Consider the following 16,213-nt stretch of genomic DNA (forward strand, 5'->3'; position numbering starts at 1 on the left):
TATCTTATTTTTGTTTCATAAATAAAATAAAATCGTGATTTGTACAATTTTTATGTGCCTAAAAGAACTATACCTTGCACACCCTACGCCCAGCGTTGCCAGATGTGACATCAATAATTCCTTAAATTTGGGGAACAACCATCATAATAAGTTAGTTTTCCTGTTTATTGTTGGCACAGTTTGATGATTTAAATGGCATAATGATAGGATTTACGCCCGTATATACGCTATATCACAGCAAAACCAACGCAACTTGAATCCCCTTATATGCTTACCCAGAAAAATGTAGGTTTATCCTCAAATCTTATTGGGAGGCACGCGAAGACAACTAGGAAGACAGGCCTGTTTACGTTGTCACGAAAATACAAAAGTCCCTCAGAGGAAATTGTGTGAAAAATGTAGGTATTTCTCAAATGCGTCATCATTTTTGTCCTCTGCAAAAGGCCACAAAAGAAATTATGCTAAACAAGTATCATTTTCTTCTTGTAAACTGGTCATGTAATGCATTGTGTCCCTTATAAATCCAGTCAGAAGGCAGCTAAACAAATTCCTATAATGGCCTCAAGACCAAAGACGTGAACAGTATGTCAAAGGTACCATAAATACGTATTTTCGATAGGTATACGCTTAGCTGGTGGCTTGATTTGTGCGTAAGAAAATCATACAATAATGTTGCTGAACTGTATCCATACATATATTCTTGAGTATAAACGATGTAGATTTGTATATAATTCCCATAGTTAAGTCATGTGATTTATACTTCTGATTTTGTATTGTATAAAATTAAAATAGAAATTAGTACTTTGTAAGAGTATGTTTTTATCTTTGACATTGCCGTTTTCTGTTTCTGAATTGACTTTATTCATCTTTTCAGATTAGACAGGGTTTTGATGACCCACTGATCTTACGTGTTTACTGATAGCATTCCACAACACCAACTAAAAGTAATTAAAAGTTAAAATCCAGAACATTCCCCAGATACGGGGAGTTGACGTCTGTTCAGACTGGTAACATTGAACTGCCCCACGAAAGACATGAATGACGAAGAGAAATCCAGCCAATAGGAGACAGCCAACTCTCTTTGGTCAGAAACACTTTATGAATTACCATTGGTTGAATTCCGTGCGTGGTCTACGCTCATTGGTCCTGAGAGGAGGCCCCGCCCACCAGAAGGTGGAGTCTGGAGATCGCTTAGTTTACCAAACCATTCCAACACTTCAGTCGGTGTCAAACTCTGGTGGCGTGCAAGACGCGTTCAAAAATAAGGACACGATGTTACAAGTGAAATATCGATATTTCTTCGTTTTTGCCGCCTTGCTCTTGGCAGGTAAGACGAGAAAGTATTAAGCTTTCGTATTTACTGAATTATTTATTTTAATTACAGGTAATTATTGTATTTTTCAGGCTTCAAGAGCGAATCCTGCCTCGGCCTACTGAAGCAGTTTGTAAACGTACCCTAAGCCTAATGATTTAAGTACCGGCTTCCCTTAATTTGTTGGGTTTTGCATTTTATATTTATTATCTCGCCATGTGTAACCTAGAGTTTAGACATTGTTCTTTTGAATTACTAAGCATTTGGGTATTTAAAAGGTAGGAGAAATTCAGATATCGCCTAATAGGCTGATTGAATACTTAGCCCCACATTTAAAGCCCACTTACGTATCCTACGGTAGGTGGACCTCTTGGCCTGATTTAGCTCTTTGATTTGTGGATGGTGTGTGACCCTTTGGGTTTCGGGAGAATAGGGTATAGGGCGTGGTACAGTAGACCATTAATAACCATTTCCTTGGCATTAGGCCGCCAAAGCCACGGTAGTAGGCCTTATTATGTACTTATGTTCGTCCTCATTGTTTTCTGAAGTAGGCTTAGAGGTATAATTTAAAGCATATTTATTAGCTTGGGTTAGATTCTTACGGTAAGAGTAGAATTTTTAGGTGAGGTAGGCTGATGTAGGGCAGGTAGATTTCAAGCCGAGATGTAGGTCAGGCAAATGAAATGGGCCTGAGGTAGGCTTATAGTTGATCAGTTAAAAGCCTAATTTATTATTTTGGCTTTAATGTTCTAATTTGTTTTCCTTTTTTGTCAAACACCTCGGTGTCCTCTTGGGATGAAAACGGTGTTCTCTTGGGATGAAAACGGTGTTTCTGGTTACGATCGTGCCTAAGTTTATTTGCCCTAATTTGTACTCCATCTACAATTATACTATCATAATTATTATTTTTACCATACTATGTAGGGCTACTGAAAATATCGCCTTTCAGTATAATAGGAAAATTCATGTTTCATATCTTTTCAGAGATAAATCTTGGCATTGGGAGTAGAAAAGCATTAAATATATACTGTACACGACATTAAATTTACATTGTAGGCCTACATGACATAATCCAAATCTACCTAGGCTAGGTGCCAAGACTGACCTGGTGAGGTCTTAAACCCTCCCAATCTACAGGTCATGTAAGGCGCATCTTGTCTGGCCACATGGCATTTGGCCTCCCTGGGCCATTTTCACTCGGGAGACTGCTCCTTGACGTACACTAAGGCACTGGCTGGATTTTATGAAGAAACAAATACTTGCAAAAACCTCATTTTATCCAACTGAAAAATTTTTGGGATCAAATTATTTCAAAACCTTTTTCAATGTCCCAAGTGCTGAAGTGTTGTAAGTGCCCCAGTGCTTACCATAATAGCATAATTTAATTTTTTTTTTTTAATTATCCTAAGCATGATGTAGCGAGAACCATATTAGAAAGACCCCATGTTGCTGAATAGTGTGATTTGAGAGCCCAGTAGAAACAATGCTGCTTCAAAAATTGTAGTCAAGGATTACTAAAGTAATTATTACATTTACAGTATGTGGTAGGTCTTTTTACTGGTAAGGTACGCCATGGGAAACCTTTAAGCTCTCAGGCTGTGACTTAAACACAGTGTGGTAAGTATAGGTATTTAAAATATAGTAATTTAACTGCATGATGAGCAATCAAAGTTTTATGTGTTATTCATTCATATTTCCTTTTCAAACAGGCTGTGCAAATGCTGACGATGCGGCAGAAACAGTTGAGCAAGATATTGGTGCTGGCATGGAAGGCTCCAGGACTGATGACAACGTTATTGCTAGGGAAGAGGAGGCAATCAAGTTGGATGGCCTTAATGTTGCTCAGGTATTTTTATATTGCTTACTGTAGTCTTTACCTGTTAACTTTTTGATAGATTATTTGGCATCCTTGTGACCAGAACTTTTTCAAATCAGAAAAAAATAATGGTGCATGTATACAAGTTAGGTACAACTAGGTTATTATTAGTAAATGTATCAGGCATTGAGGCCTATATTATAACCAAAGTATCCTAAAATACTGTCAAAGTTTGTCAACTCAACCATGACCTGGTAAGACCTGAGGTTTACAGCAGGAAGGGATCCAGAGCTCTAGAAGACCCTTTAATAGGTATTGGGAAAATGGAATCAATTTAGAATCAATAATCCTAAGGGCTCTTGATTGATAAATCACCATGGGGTTGTGCTCCTCAGTTTCCAAAGGTTTGAGGTCAACGACATTAATCTGATACTGTCATCAGCTTAGAGTTGACCAGTACATGCCTGTATTGGCCTTGGAGATGATTTAGGGATTGCCACTGATAAAAGGCTTGGGTGAGTGGCAGATGAAGTGGCAGTGACCTTTGCAAACTTTTCAGAAATGGTTGCCTGTCATACATGATGCTTTGGCAGTCTAGAAGTTGCCAGCTATCAATCACGTTTGACAAATTACTTCAGGTCTGCTGTAATGTTCCTTGTAAGAGACCACTTTAATGGTGCCAAACAAGGCACTATTAAACACTGTTGTTGGCCTACCTTTGGCATTGGCTGCATTGTGTTTTGACCATTGTTTTTGCTGCTGGATTTCTGAATAGCAGTTTTAAGCTATTTACCTGACTTGATTCCTGCTAGAAGTTTCATTGCTTATAGGGTCAATTTTTGGCAAACCCTATTGAGTTTTTGAATGTGACTATATTTGAGATGCTGAAATATTAATCAAACCTGGACACACTCAGATACTGAAATATTAATCAAACCTGGACACACTCAAATGCCTCTGCTGCTCTTGTCGTCTTCATCTCGTTCTTTTTCCCTGTCAACCTGTATCTAATTCCTGAGAGTGGTAACACTTGGCTCATATCTAGTGTCATAGATAATTCTTGTATCTTCTTGCTGTTCTACCCAGTCTGCAACATTCCAGGATATGTTGTGTTAGTGGCACCTTTTTAACAAGCTTGATGATCTTGTAATGCCACTTCTGTCCTCAGAGCCCACAAATATATACTGTACATTTCACCCACAATCTTCCTCATGGAACAATGTGCCAAACCAGATTTCATATTTTGCTCTGGCAAAGTAGGTTTTGAATCCATCATAGTGAGGACAACCATATAAATGGCATCTGGGGAAATTTTGTAGAGAAAGACTGAAATTCAAGAATTCCTGTGGGAACAATGCATGTTGACCTGTTTTTGTTGACTCAGAGAAATTAGTATGTAGTAGTTGTTGGCAAAGAGCATAACTTTTGAGTCTGTGGTAAGACTCTCCTCTGTCATTAAGTAAGTTTGCCTTTTCACTGTTATTAATCATTCTGGGGTACATTGGAACCTTCTCAAGGCATTTGTACTATCACTTACATTCTTGACCATTTCATCAAGAGCTTCCCCTACCCTATATGAGTTCTCAGGGATGGCCATATAAAATTATTTTAGCTTTCCAGCATTGTAAGTTGACTGAATCATAGCCAGGCTATGATTCAGTTTATGAGTTACACTTGAGGGGAGAATTTCTCACTTTAGTTTTCATTAGCATTGGCAGACTTGGATTTCTCAGTGTCCAAATGCACAATTCCATGATAGGTACTAGACATCAGTGCAGCATATGGTTTGAGCACCATATGCTGTCGAAATTGACCTGCCTTATTAAATATGACAGTGGATTTTATAAAAATGTAAAATAGTAAACAGTTCTGTATGTAAGTGCCTTTTGAAACTAGCTTGCAGCCCATTTGAATTTTTTTTAATTAATTTTATTTCACTTCTTCCAGATAAAGGAAATGAGGGAGAAAGCAGAGAAACATGCCTTCCAAGCAGAAGTAAATCGGATGATGAAGCTGATCATTAACTCGTTGTACAGAAATAAGGAGGTAATGGCACAGATCTTGGTTGCAGAGTCTGAAATATTCATTGCCTATACAGTAGTCCTAATTTAGTTTGGTTATCCAGTATTAAGAAGTCTGAATGCATAAATTGAGCTTTGCTCTGGATAAAATCAATTGATCTGTTTTCTAAATAACCTGCAGTATATTTACTGACTTTCAGATCTTCCTTCGAGAACTTATCAGCAATGCCTCAGATGCTATCGACAAAATCCGGCTGCTTTCTCTGACTGACAAGGATGAACTCAATGCAAACCCAGAACTTGCTATTAGGATAAAGGCTGATAAGGTAATAAAGTAATATAATTTGAATCAATAATATGGTTAGTGTTTACTGTGTTATTAAAAATACTATAGGTATTGCCTTGAATTATAGTTTTAGTATTGTACTAGTACAGTAAGTATTTGCCCACATCAATCTCGTTTTAAGTTTTCCAGGACAGTCCCATTGATTTTTTAAAATTTTTCCAGGACAATCACATATTACACATAACTGATTCTGGTATTGGTATGACGAAGAATGAATTGGTTAACAACTTGGGAACAATTGCAAAGTCAGGAACATCAGAATTCTTTTCAAAAATGCAGGATTCGGCAACTTCAGATGAAGTAAGTATTACTGACTTTTTCTGTGTATGTTTGTCAAGCAAACTCAATATTTGGCTTAAATTTATATGCAGCTTAGTATTAGAATACAGTAGTCTATTTTTTTTTTATTAAAGATCTTTGGTATAGTTTTCTAGAATAAATTTCTGTACTGTTTACAGGGAATGGGTCTATTTTCTCAGGTTTGAGTATTGCAGTATTAATTTGTAAGTCAAGTTTTTGAACCTTTAACTGCCTGAAGTGTGTATTTCTCCTTAATTCCCAAGTATTAATTTTTGTTGCATGTCGAAGAATTTGGACTTGTACCTTTATTTTCCCAAGAATATTTTAATTTTTTCTGCTAGATAATCTTTAGATTACTAAATATTTTGTGATAATTTCTCAATGCATAAGGTGAAGCTTGGATATGACAGTTTGGCTATTGTGACAATCACGTTAGTTGCTTATGCGTGGTACAAATAATAACAATCTGCATTGAATTTGTAGGCTGGAGACCTTATTGGTCAGTTTGGTGTTGGTTTCTACTCTGCATTCCTGGTTGCTGATCGTGTTGTGGTTACTAGCAAACACAATGCTGATAAACAACACGTATGGGAAAGTGACTCGGCAGAATTCTCAGTAGTTGAGGATCCACGTGGAGACACCTTGAAGAGAGGTAAGGAGTACTGGAAAGCCTAGTATATAATTAAAATTTGAAGGAATGGACACATTGGTAATACAGATGATTTATGGTAGATAAAAATTGAAATTAAGCATATATTCAATAACACTTATTTTCAATTCTTTCTCTAAATTTAGTATCTGAATTGTGCAAATAGAATAAAAATTACACCTTTACCACTACATTCCTAAATTGAACATGTTCTTCTTTGATCCCCTGACTTGTTTATGCCTAAGGAAGGTGGTTATTACTTGTTGCAGCCACTAGAGACATGAGTCTTACTGAACAGGGCTGGCAAAGGTGAAATAACACTGCAAGGAACAAAAGTATAGTTAGTTTTTAATTAGCAGGGCAGATATGTACAACAGCATTTTAGTGTGAAAGTTTCAATGAGTTTTTAAGTTTAAATATACCTTAATTTACTCAATTATTTAATTATAGTATTGTAAGTTTTTTGATAAAATCCATAGCATATGTATATTTGATTAAAGTTAAATTTATGGGTTATTTATAACATATACCTATTATAAGAACTATGGAGTCTTGTATCAAACTGTGAAAGTAAGTGTAAGTTTGGAGGCTTAGTTGGAGATATAAAGGAATTTTAAAGGTTGTAATTTTTGATTTAAGGATTAAGGTTTTTGTTTCCAATTTTTAGGTACAACTGTCTCGCTCCACTTGAAGGAGGAAGCTTATGATTTTGTTGAGATTGATACTGTAAAAGGACTCATCAAAAAATATTCCCAGTTTATCAACTTCCCTATTTACCTGTGGGAATCAAAAACTGAGGAGGTTGAGGAGCCTCTGGATGAAGATGAAGCTGCAGCTGAAGAGGACAAGGTGGGCAGTTTTTAAATATGCTTTGTGCATTTTTCCTTTGGGTGGGTTTTTTTTTTTTTTTTTAATATGCTTTGTGCAATTTTTCTTTTGTTCCTGTAAGATGTGTATTGGCCGTTTATTTCCTGTAAACTTCTGAAGCTGAGCTTTGAGCAATCTTGTTGAATTGGATTTCTGTTACAGGTGGAGGAAGATGAGGAGGAAGGTAAAGTTGAGGAAGAAGAAGAGAAGCCCAAGACCAAGAAAGTGTCAAAGACAACCTGGGACTGGGTGCTTGTAAATGATGCCAAGCCCATTTGGACAAGAAAGTAAGTCTCTCTCTCTCTCTCTCTCTCTCTCTCTCTCTCTCTCTCTCTCTCTCTCTCTCTCTCTCTCTCTCTCTCTCTCTCTCTCTCTCCCCTAAGGTTCCTACTCTCTCTCTCTCTCTCTCTCTCTCTCTCTCCCCTAAGTTCCTACTCTCTCTCTCTCTCTCTCTCCTAGTTCCCTAAAGTTTTAATTAGGTTCCTAGATAAAGTTCATAAAAGGCAACTAGCAAAGTTTTACCTAGGAGATGTATTGGCATTAGTTACTCTGTTTTCATGTTCATTGTAGTTTTTCCATTTTTAATTTGAAACTGTTAAAACCTAAAATTTGGAGGGATAGCAATGGAAAAAAATGCATGTTTATAAGATTTTGGCAAATAATGCTTTTTGAATAAGTGTGCTTTATATGGTGTAACAAATACTGTAGTGAAGTATCTGAAGGGATTAGCTTCTTCAGCTCCATCATTTTGTTAATGACAAACTGTGCCTTTAACCTTGTTTTTGTCCCCTCTAGGCCAAATGAAATTGAAGAGGAAGAATACAATGAATTCTACAAAACCTTGAGCAAGGATTCAAAAGATCCTCTGGCCAAGACTCACTTTGTGGCTGAAGGTGAAGTCACTTTCAAATCACTCCTGTTTGTTCCTGAAGTACAACCAAGTGAATCTTTCAACAAGTATGGAACACGTACCGATCACATTAAACTATACGTTAGAAGGGTCTTCATCACTGATGACTTCCAGGTATGGTATCCATTCAGTTCTAATTGTTCAGTTAAAGTTGGCTTGAAAATTTATTGTTAATGCATGTAGATGGTTCACTGGAATTGACCTTTTTATTTTTGCAGGACATGATGCCAAACTATCTCAGCTTTATAAGAGGTATTGTGGATTCTGATGACTTGCCCCTCAATGTATCTCGTGAAACCCTCCAACAACACAAGCTCCTTAAAGTTATCAAGAAGAAATTGGTGCGCAAGACACTTGATATGATTAAGAAGATGGAACCTGAAGAGTATGAAAAATTCTGGAAAGAGTATTCAACAAAGTAAGTATTATACGACAGTTACATGGATATTTGGATAATCACTTGGTATGGTGGTTTATATTGCAACAGAAATAATGATTATGGAGTTCATTACCCCAGAATTCAGTGCTAGATTTTTACCACTTTCAAGTTTTCATAGTTCAGATTTAGTGGTGGCCCATTTGATTTCCATTAGATTTAATATCCCCGAAATACTCACAATTCATATAGCTTGCTTCAGATTTCTTAGCCTTGAGTGTCCTAATTGGTTTTTCAGTGAACATGGTGAGGTGATTAAATAGTAGTTTGAAAATCCAGCATTGTTATTGTTGGTAGGAAAATGTATTAAGAAATGTTCAAAATTGAATTCTGACGTCTTTATTTCTTTATTTTAGCATCAAACTGGGTGCTATTGAAGATTCTGCTAACAGAACTCGCTTGGCCAAGCTGTTGAGATTCATGTCCTCTGCCAGTAAGGACAAGTTGACCTCTTTGTCAGAGTATGTTGAAAAGATGAAAGAGAAGCAGGAGCACATTTATTACATGGCTGGATCCTCAAGGAGTGAGGTATGTGGAACTTGTCTGGAACAAGTTGTTAATTGAATCAAAGCCTTTATAAGTTGAACATTTTAATTTAACATAAAATATAGTTTTTCTGTTGTATTATGATGTGATTTGAATGATTTTGAGGTTTAATTGAATCAAACTTATCCTTCCTGGCAAAATGATATACTGTATACAAAATTAATAAAATTTTGTCAGATAAGTTGAAATAGTAATACGTAGTGTTTTTAAGTTTTGCCGTATGTAAGGATTCTGATGTAATTGTGCAGTTTTTTTGCGATGGAAATATAAAATTGAAAATTCAACATTTGTTGGAAAGGCTAGTAGTTTTAAGTTTTCGTATGTAAGGATATGTAATTGTGCAGTTTTTTCTTATAGGTTGAAAATTCACCATTTGTGGAAAGGCTTCTCAAGAAGGGGTGAATGCTTTACTCCTATCAAATGCAATCCCTGAATTTGAAGGCAAGAAATTCCAGAATGTGGCAAAGGAAGGGCTTGTTATTGATGACAGTGAAGGAGCTAAGGAAAGAATGGAACAGTTGAAGACTACCTTTGAACCCTTGACTAAATGGTTAAGTGAAGAAGCTTTGAAAGAAGAGGTAAGTCTTCATTTTTTTTTTTTTTCCTTTGGCTAAAAGCAATTTGTCAAAATAGCTCATACTTGGAAATTTTATATAAATAATGGAGTACGTCAATATATACTCTAAGAAAATATTTAGCTTTTGATATTTCAGGCATTCCATTGTATTTCAAGAAATGCCTTTGTGAATTAACTTGTATCTTTGAGGCATAGTTCTTAGTTTCCTTGTGTTTAACATAGTTAAAATTAATTCACTTTTGAGTGATAATTGGTGAATTAGTAGGTGACATGTATAGCAAAAAAACAAGTAATTTTTCATTGGTCACCTCATTATATTTTGGAAGCATCGTCTTTAATACCAAACATTTTGTCCATTTTTTATAAAACTATATCAGAAGGAATGTCCCAAGATCTTTGGTCTTTATGCATTCACTCAAATCTAATCCTTATTAGGAAGAATTCAAGATTAGATTTGAATGGAATTGCAGCATATTTTAGATCATTCTACCAGCTATGGAGAATAACTTAATATTTCCAGTGTTTGGAAGAGGCCAAGAGCTTTTATTATCTTCCCAAAATTTGTAATTAGACTGTTAACCTGTTGTTTACTAAATTCAAGGAATTTTGGTTTTTGAGGGCTTGTGGTAGCCTTGATAACTTGAAAGCTCCAGGTTTATATTGTTTTTAGTTTATCCAGTGAGGATTGTGGGGAAGATTTTTTAAGACTTGGTAAAGGTATCTTCTAGTATTGTTTAAAATTTCTGTTGCTGCAGGAAAGCATGGCTCTTCACCCAATAACATGGCATGGTATTTCACAGATGTGACTAGAGATTAACTCAGTTTATCTTAAGCTGTCTGGATGTATAAAATATTACGGTATAGGTGGTTGTCCTTGGGGTAGCCCACTTTTTAACATGAATTTTTAGTACTTTTAAAATCTTAAAATTTTCTCACATGCAGTAGTAGTTTTCTTTTAAGAGTGCAGGAAGTTGGTTCCCACAGTGAATGTTGGCTCTAAAATGTTTGGGTGATGAACTTTTTGACGGGCAGGAATGAGTTATTAACCATTTGCACTATTAAAGTATTGATTTTCCAATATGGTGGATTATGTATTAACACATAAGTTGCTTGAAATATTCTTCAAATTATTTAGTGGACATCTTTTGTCTGTGGAAGGGTCCCTTTGGGGATTTTTATGCTATAATATTAAATATAGCAGCAGTTTTTAGTTTAATCAGCCATTGTCCATAAGACTAGCATTTTGTTCCTTAGTAATTTGATTTATTTTTAATGATGTAATATAACTGATCTTTGCATCTTAGCACAATTCACTTAATCTAAAGCATGTTTCACATTTGCGTTCCCTGAATTTGTTGTAATTCTCAAACTTGGATTTAATGCACTAAAATGAATCTGCAAAAGTAGGGTTTAATACTCTCCCCAGTTGCCTGGTTGTCAGTTACTTAAAACAATTATTTTCAAGTCATTGATCCTTAAAATTGCTAGCACGTGGTTTTTTTTGGCGGGCAGTTACTTGAAAGAAATGTTCCCAGTTTGGTTTCTTATAGCAAAAGTTACTGGCAGTTCACAAGCTTCTGTGAGCACATTAGTTATCTTGCAGAAGGGATTTTTATGACAAACTGTGATCAAATTAAAACCAATAAAAAAATTATTTGGACCTTTTGATTAGTGGGAATAGTAATGAAAATGAATGTTACGACTGAGGTTGGGGGAACCCTAGTATCAACTAAGGTTTTGACAGATGATGAGTGTGGGACCTTAGCAAGTGGTTGAAACAAATACTATTTAAATTGGTGGAATCTATTTACAATAAACTGGTGTTGGCTTTTCTGTGTACAGTAGTTTGCAATGCCCCACAACTCTGTAATGAATGCCTAACCCTTTTACAGGTTGGAATAATGCTTCTTTCCTAGCTAATTAGTAACGTATTTTGTGCAAATAAATGTACAAATAACCCCCAATTCTCCAAAAATCTTATCTCAGGTGTCCAAAGCTGTGGTATCAGAGCGTCTAGCAGACTCTCCATGTGCTCTGGTTGCCAGCGCCTTTGGCTGGACTGGTAATATGGAAAGATTGGCAATTTCTAATGCCCACCAGAAAACTCATGATACTCACAGGGAGTAAGTTAACTGCATGGGTGAAGGTCTTTTGTTTTGGTATTGTAACATAGCATGGCTTTTCTGAAAGTTAAAAACTGCATGGGCTTTTTTTTGAAGGTGAAGGAGCCAGACTGTATTTTTCCATTCTTACTATTACTTTTACAGGTTTTTTGCATTTTTCCATTCTTACTAGTACTTTTATAGGTTTTTTGTATAGTGTTCTTCCTGAATATGAGTGATAGTGGTGTGATAATGGCAGTATTCAGAAAGGTGTGTGTAAAGGTAAGTTTATTGGTGGGGTGTGATATTTTGAAGGTAAGAGTGTTTGGCACCTAGTCTCTTTGTTTTTATTAGATCATGAAAGCTGAGGTAGGCGAGAGGTTGACGGAAACCCCTTGCGCTTTGATTTCCTCCAAGTTTGGATGGACTGGAAACATGCAACGCATTGTCACATCGCAAACACACTCGAAAGCTAATGATGTACAGAGGGAGTGAGTATTTAGTGCATGTTGCACACGTTTGCTGAGTACTTGTACTTTGTGCATACAGTGTTTATAAATACTAAATGTCAAAGCTTTTTGTGTGCATGAAATTCAAGTCCTTACAATTTTCCTTAGGTTTATTTATACATTAATTGTTTATTCAAATCTTAAATATTCTTTTAAGTCCTAATGTATATTAACAGCTTATTAGCTTTTGTCAAGAAGTCTTGCCTCTTAACCTAAAAATAAGATAGCAAAGTGTCTGTCTGCAGTAAAGAACATTATACTTAGGTATTTCAAGAGCAACAAGTTAATTGCTTTGGTTAAACTGCCTTGGTCTTGCAAGGATGAGAAGTTTTGAAATAAAATTGTCCTTTTTGGTATAAATGTCAGTATGCCTATACAGTATTGATTTGCCTTTCTGAACCAGATTACGTACTCCTTAGTGAGGTATAGTTCCGATGTTCAGATTTTTTAATGTCACACATTTGAGGAAATTGTTCAACAGTTGTTCTGTTTGCTACAAGGTAACATTATTCCTTCAGTCAAAGGTTAATGACAGTTCATATAGGATACTATTTTTGCTCAAAATTAAGATGAAATTGTTTTAAAATATCTTCAAGAATCAAAATTATTATTGCAGCTATTACCTTAGTCAAAAGAAGACCTTGGAAATCAATCCCCGTCATCCTTTGATAAAGGAATTGCTCCGTAGAGTCGAGGATGATTCAAGTGATCCTGTTGCTAAAAATATTGCTACAATGATGTATCACACAGGTGAGTTGTTAGCTGTGGCTCTTTAAGTTTTAAGGTATTCAGAAAGATATTCTTAAATAGCCTAAAGGTCTTGAGTTAAATTTTTGTAAATCTGATTGACATGCAGATTTCATCCTTTTGAGATTCAGATTTACAAGTATTTTGTAAATATTAAGGTGTTTGGTAGCTTTTGGATTACTTCTGAAGGTTGTTGGGGGTTGTTTGAGCTCAATTTCTTCCAGATTAGAGGCCATTCAAAGATTCAATAATAAACCAGTTCAAAGTAGAGAATTGAGCAAATTTTTGCCCATTTTTTAATATGTAGTAACATGCATAAATAACAATAATGTATACCCTCGTGAATAGTTTAATTTTTCATGGTGCACAAGAATATGCAAATCTTTTTCTTACTATATTTGTGGTAAGTTATTTTGGATTGCAGCAGACTTCAGCATGTATGCTGCCATTGTGAAATTTTACTTAGTTTTTTTGTTTTTAACATGGACTAAAATCAAATTCAGCTTTATATTTAGACCAAAACCAACATAACATGAAAATAACTTAAACCAAGCAAGGAGGAAAATAATATAAAACTTGTAAGCAAGCCAGAGTGAAAGTTTTACTATCGATGGGGTTTGGGCTGCTTCAGTTATCTTAATATTTGAAAAACCTCAAAACACCATACTGTCAATATACAGTGAGATCTAGTATTACACTCACCAAATTATTTGTATAACAATCATTGTCAGAGATCAGTAGTTGTCATTTTGGACACAATGTTAGGTGATCCTGTTCTGTAGTTTTATTTGCTAATTTTTTTTTAATATGGTCTAGATTTTACCAGATTCACATGCCTATTAGCTACCTATAGTTATCTGAAAATACTTCGGAAAATTACTGTAGTAAGTTACAGTAATAGTGAACATAGTTAAGGTCTTGAAGTTCAGTAGTGGCAAGTGTTAAATGCATAAAAAAACAATGCATATAGAAGTTTGATTCAAGAAAAAGATTTCATTAATGAAATAATGCAAAATATATTCACTTGTCATTCTTGATTTCTTTTTTACTGTATAGGCTAGCATATTCTGCAAAGCTTATGCTAACCTGGAGCATCTAATGAGCTACTGCTCTTGAAGCATGGTAAACAATAGGTAATGAATTAATGGACTGTTTAGTGTAGTAAGGGGAAAAACAATAGTATACAGCTTAAAGTATAAAAGCAGCTTGCAAATTCACTACTGGAAAAAATGTAACTGTATGTTATCTTAAGTAGTTTAGGAACACGTGTAGGAATAGTCTAGCTGACATATCAAATACTTAGTTGTGTAATCATAAACAATAATGAAATGAAAATTTTTTACTGATATTTAAATACCAGCTGTGAATTGAACTGAATGTACATCCAGTTCAGTAAAGCAGTGCTTTTTCTAAAAAGGTAGACGTCATCCTTTATTTTTGCCTGATTTTCAAATTCAGTAACTGTCTCCTTGTTAGAACCCTTACCCAGGAGACTCGTTAATAGAAATGTCATAAAATTCCATCAGCTCTTCATATCTTGTATATTAACTACCACTCACTTATTGTGCGTCAGCCAAATAAATGTTTCAGAAATAACCTTTCGATTCATGCAAGTCATTTGCAAGTAAGACGTGGCAGTTAGTAAAGTGTTAGGAAGTTTTGACAATCACTTGACTTTGGTTGTGATGGCCTATAAAAGTTCTACAGAGCCTCGTAAAATTATAGATTTAAGTTATATGATGTTAAATATGGGAAATCCATATCTTAATCAGTTGACTGAATAATTTATTGGCTTCTAGAGGCTTGATTACAGTTTCAATAAATGAATGTTAGATGGTTGAATTCAAGTTTAAGGCTCTGAGCTGCATAGATGTTTTTATACAAAATTAGTGGAAAATGTATGTAAATCTCTGCAAAATCTGGATCTTTGAAGTGTACAGTAGGTTTGTTACTTTAGTTTTGCCCTCGATAGCAAATGTTTTCAAGATTTTTTTACATAATTATTTATTTACAGCAACTTTACGTTCTGGATACTTGCTGAAGGATACAGTAGATTTTGCCAAATCTGTTGAGGAAATGATGAGACAAACTCTTGGTGTCTCTTTGTCGGAACCGGTTGAGGAGGAACCAGAGTATGAGGAGCAGGAGGATGAAGACGAACAGCTATTAGATGAAGACGAAGATGATGACGGTGAAGTTGAGGAGATGCACGACGAGTTGTAGATAAGAGGACTGCTTGTTTTGATGTGTTGGGTAATTTGTTCCCCCCCTTTTTTGAAATAGAAGTAATTCCAAAAAAGATGGCACCAGACAACTAGGTGAAGAGATGGCTGTGTATCATCACTGTTAGAGCCGTGGTGCCATATCACAAATGCTGTAAATATTTTTGAAAAGACAATGTTTGGAGCATTTTGTTAATTTCACATGGTTATTTGTACAAGATGTCTGAATGTCACAAGTCTGAAAGGCAGCTTTTGTTTGAAAGCACCTTTGCACAAGATGATGGTATTTTAAATGGAACGAACTCAAAACTTGATGATATAGTCTTAACTTCTGAGAAGTGACGTGAGTGACGAGGTTGCTAAGAAACATTATTTCATGAGTGACTCTTACTAGGTTTATGGATCCATTCCCTAGTGGGGATAGGTGTGTGTATGTGTGAAAGTCATTTCATTTTCATAAATAAATTATAAATATTTGGAAGTTTTTGATTGTCCTAACTATTATTTCAGAATGCAAAATTTTTAAAGGAGTATGCAGGGGATAACTGATGAGGGTTACAGTTTTGCAAAACCATTCCAATACATTGTCTCGGACTATGTCGACGGAGATGGACAGTAAGGCTGGATGTAAGATTGTCACAAAGAACCTTGCTGCAATGTGGGCAGTATCCTCAACCACATGACAATTTAGAAAGTAAATGACAAGCAATATACAAGGTTGCTTGATCACATGGAGTATACAACGAATCTTTAAAGTTCACTTCAGGTTCCTAAAAGAGTATACAATGAATCTTCAAAATTTATTACAGGATACTTGTAAGAATCAGAGTGGGCATTTCACCTATCACAGTGA

At 35.4% G+C, this 16,213-nt stretch overlaps 1 protein-coding gene across 1 annotated transcript; it reads left to right on the plus strand.

The window, feature by feature from the left end:
• The first annotated feature begins 874 nt into the window (after positions 1–874).
• LOC136852414 (endoplasmin-like) lies at positions 875–15,837 on the plus strand. The gene is given in 16 exon segments (XM_067127033.1): positions 875–1,327; positions 3,022–3,158; positions 5,076–5,174; positions 5,350–5,475; positions 5,658–5,795; positions 6,279–6,447; positions 7,112–7,293; positions 7,474–7,598; positions 8,107–8,335; positions 8,440–8,639; positions 9,014–9,185; positions 9,561–9,600; positions 9,603–9,781; positions 11,767–11,903; positions 13,008–13,141; positions 15,153–15,837. Coding segments are annotated over 16 exon segments (2,565 nt in total). The 5' UTR covers positions 875–1,038; the 3' UTR covers positions 15,362–15,837.
• Positions 15,838–16,213: the final 376 nt, after the last annotated feature.

Source organism: Macrobrachium rosenbergii, chromosome 25, assembly GCF_040412425.1.
Source record: "Macrobrachium rosenbergii isolate ZJJX-2024 chromosome 25, ASM4041242v1, whole genome shotgun sequence".
Taxonomy (NCBI): Eukaryota; Metazoa; Arthropoda; class Malacostraca; order Decapoda; family Palaemonidae; genus Macrobrachium; species Macrobrachium rosenbergii.